General features: G+C 48.3%; 1 protein-coding gene across 1 annotated transcript; it reads left to right on the top strand.

Moving 5' to 3' along the window:
* The first annotated feature begins 743 nt into the window (after nt 1–743).
* Nucleotides 744–6,342, top strand: LOC121600902. Its single transcript, XM_041929673.1, has 3 exons — nt 744–1,065; nt 2,328–3,004; nt 3,145–6,342. The coding sequence occupies exons 1-3, from the start codon at nt 744–746 to the stop codon at nt 6,340–6,342; spliced, it is 4,197 nt and encodes a 1,398-aa protein (XP_041785607.1).
* The last annotated feature ends 227 nt before the right edge of the window (nt 6,343–6,569 follow it).

The raw sequence follows: 6,569 nt of genomic DNA, 5'->3' as shown, positions 1-6,569 counted from the left end.
GTACTTATATGGGTCCGAAGGGTGACTTGAATATATGGTAATTTGTTTTTTATTTGTGATTTTAGATGAAGTTACTTGCATATTCCAGGAATAAAGGGATAGTTTCATGGAACCAATCTTTCGACGCATGGCCGGAATGGAAGCGACTTTTGCTTCACTGTATAATCAAATCTCGTCACAGACCAGTCAAACGAATGTTGATCCAAAAGTGTTGGAAAATTTCGAGTTTGATACCATCGACAGTGGCGAAGCATTGACTGAACTTGACGAGCGACTTAAAAACGATGATCAGTACAAATATACGTTTGTTGCATGGGTTCAAAAGTACATTAATGTTCCAATAAATACAAAAAGGATGTCGAAACTGCTTGTTCGAGCAGCTACGCGAATCGTGCAGATTTGAACTGCGGATCGTATCACATCCGCGCCCGTTGATGTACACATCTCTATCGATGTTAAATTAATAAATAGAGGGCGAAAAGGCTTTTTCTCTCTCTTCATCACCAGCAATTTCTTACAACGGCTTCGGTAATTATTAGCAGCAAAAACCAAAGAAAGAAAAGGAAACTTTATCCGAAAACTATTCGCGACGAAACATTGGTGCCGTGACCAGGATTGTGCCGATATCCTGAATATTCGCAATGTTTTCGATAAAGTGCTAAACGCCCTTGCCTTTCACTGCCCGACCGTTACACTGCACTTTACACTACACTCACGTACACCATAATCGCAGTTTTAGTAAGATGCCAGCTCAACCGCTTATTTTGTCGTCGAGACGAACGATTTTGATTGCCATTTTGGCCCGTTACGAAGAGTTTCTTCAAAACTACCAGCCCGATAGGGATTCTATCGAGGTGGAAACTCGTATGGCCAAATTTGACCAAATATGCAAGGATTTGGAGAGCCTTCAACAGCAGCTGGAGGACAGTGCAACCACTGCTGAAGAGATGACACACAATGCCGCCCTTAGGGAGGATTTTGAACGGCGCTTGATTCGCGTTCAATCGGCATTGAAAGCGAAATATAGAGAAATTCCGCGCAGCGAAGTGTCGCAGCAAGGAGCTGGTAGGAACCCGCTACAAGGCATAAAACTGCCCACCATCGCTCTGCCGGAGTTTGACGGCGATTATATGCAATGGCTGACCTTTAGGGATACCTTTGAGTGTTTGATTCACGATAATGTTGATTTGCCGCCAATTCAAAAATTCCATTATCTACGCGCAGCCCTAAAAGGTGAAGCAGCGCAAGTGATCGAGGCGATTACAATAAGCGCCTCCAGCTATGAATTAGCTTGGAAAACACTCGCTGAGCGATATTCGAATGAATATCTGCTGAAAAAGCGCCACTTGCAAGCGATGTTCGGCATCACACCAGCGAAGAGGGAAAGTGCGACAACCCTGCACCAGTTAGTGGACGAGTTCGAGCGTCACAAAAAACCCTAAATCACTTGGGAGAGAAAACTGACGGCTGGAGCAGCATATTAAAGCATTTACTTTGCACAAAATTGCCCTCTAACACATTGCGCGATTGGGAAGAATTTGCTTCGACCAATGACAATCCGAGCTACGATTCGTTGATTGCCTTTTTGCACCGCCGTATGCGCGTACTCGAGACGCTATTGGTAAACAAACCCGAACCATCACCTATAGAAGCACCGATACCACCAAGACGCACTAATTTTCCGCGCACTGCTAGTTTTGCTACCACTGACCGCGATGTTATTAAATGCCCGTTGTGGAATATGCCGCACACCATAACAAAATGCCAGCGATTTAATGCCATGAATCCTGCCCAGCGGTACCGTAAGGTACTTGATGCTCGCTTGTGTTTGAATTGTCTGCGAGACAATCACCGTGCTCGCGATTGCTCCTCACAGTACAAGTGTCGTCATTGCAACTTGGCGCATCACACAATGATTCACACTGAAAGCACTCCAGGCACATCTTCCACTACATTTCCAATGCTAGCTGCGCAAGATGAACCTTCACACACACCACACGCCACTGATGATCACACGGCTAACATACAACGCAGCTACGCAGCTGCAATAAAACAAGCACCTTCACAAATATTACTACAAACTGCACTTCTAAATGTAACCGATGCACACGGCATCCTGCATCCTGTGCGTGCACTCTTAGACAGCGCATCACAGCCCAATTTGATGAGCAATCGCCTTGCTCAGAGGTTGGCTTTGAAAGGTAGCTCGGTTAACATAACCCTCAAAGGAGCAGGACTATCCACCAGAACGGTGAGGAGGTCTGTTCGAACTCAAATTGCTTCACGTGTTGAACATTTTGACTTGGATGTCGATTTTCTGATAGTAGACAAGGTGATCGCTGATCTGCCGGCGCATGATGTTTCCACTCGTGGCTGGAACATTCCTTCGGAATTTGTTTTGGCTGACCCGCAGTTCGATAAATCAGCCCCGATTGATATCATCCTTGGTGCTCGTCATTACGCTTCCTTCTTTACGAACGTAAAATCGCACGAGCTTGCTCCGAACCTTCCAACTATGCTGAACAGCGTCTTTGGGTGGGTCATGATTGGTCCCACCTTTCCTCAGAATCCTGCATCTACGACCGATTGCACCGCCGCGTCCACAATCGTCTGCATGGCATCCCTGGAGGAGTCTCTCGAACGCTTTTGGAAGCTGGAAGAGTTAAGCGTCAATGATTCGTACTCACCTGATGAGCGGCGATGCGAAACATTGTATAAAGAAACCACTCAGCGCGACGAATCGGGTCGCTATATTGTACGATTGCCCAAACAGACCGACTTCACGGAAAAGCTTGGCCTGTCTAAAACTACTGCTTTGAGACGCTTCGAGCTGCTGGAGAGGAGGCTAGAACGCAACCCACAGCTCAAGGAAGACTATCATGCCTTCATGAAGGAGTATTTGGAGCTGGGGCACATGTCGCTCATGAACAAAGATAGTGGGGATGAACAGGCGTACTACCTACCGCACCATCCCGTATTTAAAGCCTCCAGTACCACCACGAAAGTAAGGGTCGTGTTCGACGGATCTGCAAAAACAAGCACCGGTTATTCCTTGAATGACATTCTATGTGTTGGTCCAATCGTGCAGGACGAGCTGCTTGATATTGTGTTGCGATTCCGCACCTACCAAATAGCACTTAACAGACCGACTTCACGGAAAAGCTTGGCCTGTCTAAAACTACTGCTTTGAGACGCTTCGAGCTGCTGGAGAGGAGGCTAGAACGCAACCCACAGCTCAAGGAAGACTATCATGCCTTCATGAAGGAGTATTTGGAGCTGGGGCACATGTCGCTCATGAACAAAGATAGTGGGGATGAACAGGCGTACTACCTACCGCACCATCCCGTATTTAAAGCCTCCAGTACCACCACGAAAGTAAGGGTCGTGTTCGACGGATCTGCAAAAACAAGCACCGGTTATTCCTTGAATGACATTCTATGTGTTGGTCCAATCGTGCAGGACGAGCTGCTTGATATTGTGTTGCGATTCCGCACCTACCAAATAGCACTTGTGGGAGATATAGCTAAAATGTACCGACAAATATTGCTGCATTCTGATGATCGTCGATTGGTGCGCATATTCTTTCGATTTTCGCTGCAAGCTCCGATCCAAGTATATGAGCTCAACACCGTTACATACGGACTAGCACCTTCCTCGTTTCTGGCTACACGCACACTTATCCAACTAGCAGATGATGAAGAGACTGAGTATGCGCTTGCACCTGCGGCCCTGAAACGAAACTTTTACGTGGACGACTTCATTGGTGGTGCAATTAACGTTCGCGAAGCTGTTCAGCTGCGTAAGGAGTTATCAGCGCTACTTGCCAAAGGTGGGTTTGAGTTGCGCAAGTGGACATCAAACAATCTGAGCGTGCTCTCCGGCTTAAGCACCGAGTATATCGGCACACACTCATCGCTGCATTTTATACCCAACGAGACGGTCAAAGCACTCGGCATCTCGTGGAAGCCGGAATCGAATGAGCTGTGTTTTGAATCCAACACTGAGGCTGATGAAGCCACGTCGACCAAGCGATCTATTTTGTCGAGCATTGCCAAAATGTACGATCCGCTCGGATTGATAGCACCGGTGATCGTGCGTGCTAAGATGCTGATGCAGGAGCTATGGCTACTCAAATCCGGCTGGGATGAACCTGTTCCTAATCACATCTGTAAAAAATGGAAGGCGATTCAGAGCGACTGGAAAACGTTATCCGAGTATAGGACTAACCGTTACGCTCTGTTACCAGATGCAACAGTAGAATTTCACACATTTACCGATGCTTCTGAGGCCGCCTACGGAGCATGTGTCTACGCTCGTTGTGAAAACGCGGCGGGAGAAGTCCGCATCAGCCTATTAGCTTCGAAGTCTCGAGTGGCACCACTGAAGCGCGTCACGTTGCCGAGGCTTGAACTAAGCGCAGCTGTCCTGGGCGCCCATCTGCATCATCGCGTCAAGGAGGCAATGCAGATCGTGTGCGCCGAATCGTTTTTCTGGTCCGACTCAACTGTTACGCTAAAATGGATTGCGTCACCTCCCAACTCCTGGAAGACGTTCGTGGCAAATCGCGTAGCTGAGGTGCAACACTACTCTCATCCAAGGCAATGGAGGCACGTTCCTGGCACATCCAATCCTGCTGACTTGGTTTCCCGAGGCATGTCGGCAGCACACTTCACGCAGAATCAGCTTTGGAATAACGGTCCAGATTGGCTTGTGCAACCTTCGTCCCATTGGCCCAGCTCAGATCCAGAACCAAGCGATGAGGCGGACCTAGAAACACGCCAGGTGAGTGCCGCTTTAGTTTGTACACAAACTCATCCATGGTTTGGCATTTCTTCATCCTTCACTAGAATGGTACGCATCATTGCATACTGCATACGGTTTGTGCGCAACACCAAGCAGAAGGCGCGATCACAGCGACCGATACCGCACACCAATGCATCCAAAACGATCACGCCCAAGTACGTGGATGCTGCAAAAACTGTGCTTTGCAGACTAGCCCAGCAAGATGCATTTTCCGCGGAAATCAAGCAGCTAAAAAAGGGAGAAGCATTGATGAAACAATCACCTTTACGAAAACTTACCTCATTCCTGGATACAGAAGAGGTAATACGGGTGGGAGGACGATTGAACTTGTCGCAACTACCGTATCAGTCCAAGCATCCAGCTGTTCTACCGAAGAACCACAAATTCACTCGTCTACTTGCGGAAGATTATCATGAAGAGATGAAACATGCTAGTGGAAGGCTATTGCTATCCCGCATTAGAGAGCTGTATTGGCCATTGGACGGACGTCGCTTGGTAAAAAGCATCGCAAGGAACTGCTTCCGCTGTATTCGGCAAGATCCCATACTCGCCCGGCAGCCGGTTGGCCAGCTTCCACCATCCCGCATCACACCGAGCCGACCTTTTTCTGTAACCGGAGTGGACTACGCCGGTCCATTCTACTTGAAGCCAGCGCACCGGAAGGCAGCAGCTACTATGAGCTATCTGTGCGTTTTCGTGTGTTTCGCTACGAAAACTGTGCACTTGGAACTCGTAGGAGACCTTAGCATCTCGGGATTCTTAGCAGCGCTACGCCGATTCACATCACGACGCGGAGTGCCAGCCCACATCCATTCTGATAATGGGAAAAACTTCGAAGGCGCAGAACGTGAACTGAAGGAGCTTTTTGAGCTGTTCAACGACGAACAACACCGCAACACCGTGGCTACCAGATGCGCTGACCGGGGAATCACTTGCCATTTTAACCCACCAAAGGCTCCACACTTCGGCGGATTATGGGAAGCAGCAGTAAAAACGGCGAAGCGACACCTCTATCGTCACCTGGGCAATACGCGGCTGTCGTACGAAGGCTACTGCACTGTGCTCCACCAAATCGAAGCAGCGATGAATTCCCGTCCGCTGTTGCCTTTGTCCGACGATCCCAACGAGCTAGCTGCACTCACACCGGCACACTTCCTTATTGGCACATCGATGTTCGCCGTGCCTGAACCGGACTACACCCAGCTGAAATCCTGCACGCTGGATGATCTTCAGAAGTGGCAGCTTTTGGTTCAGCGTTTTTGGAAGCATTGGGCCACTGAGTATCTACAAGAAATGCAAAAAAGTTATGCAAGTGGTGGCAGCAACAACAGCAACATACTTCCCGGCAGGTTAGTGATCCTCATGGACGAATCGTTACCCACCACTCGTTGGCCTCTCGCGCGTATCGTTGAAATCCATCCCGGTGAAGACAAGATAGTACGCGTCGTTACGCTTAAGACAGTTAAGGGAATAATTACGCGACCGATCACGAAAATATGCGTTTTACCGCTCAGAACTGATAGCGAAAACCACGTGTAGTCTAGAATGCAACTTTTTGTTGACATTCGTCAAGGTGGGGAGGATGTTCGAGCAGCTACGCGAATCGTGCAGATTTGAACTGCGGATCGTATCACATCCGCGCCCGTTGATGTACACATCTCTATCGATGTTAAATTAATAAATAGAGGGCGAAAAGGCTTTTTCTCTCTCTTCATCACCAGCAATTTCTTACAACGGCTTCGGTAATTATTAGCAGCAAAAACCAA

This window comes from Anopheles merus, chromosome 2R (genome assembly GCF_017562075.2).
Source record: "Anopheles merus strain MAF chromosome 2R, AmerM5.1, whole genome shotgun sequence".
NCBI lineage: Eukaryota > Metazoa > Arthropoda > Insecta > Diptera > Culicidae > Anopheles > Anopheles merus.
The sequence above is the reverse complement of the archived record's forward strand: the minus strand, read 5'-3'. Positions and strand labels throughout refer to the sequence as shown.

What these genes read in the sequence shown, in the direction of transcription:
- LOC121600902 (XM_041929673.1), top strand. Translation starts at nt 744, where the DNA reads ATGCCAGCTCAACCGCTTATTTTGTCGTCGAGACGAACGATTTTGATT. An exon ending in AGTGTCGCAGCAAGGAGCTG is followed by an intron (nt 1,066 to 2,327) that starts GTAGGAACCCGC and finishes TTCTGATAGTAG; the next exon opens with ACAAGGTGATCGCTGATCTG. An exon ending in CCTCCAGTACCACCACGAAA is followed by an intron (nt 3,005 to 3,144) that starts GTAAGGGTCGTG and finishes AGCACTTAACAG; the next exon opens with ACCGACTTCACGGAAAAGCT.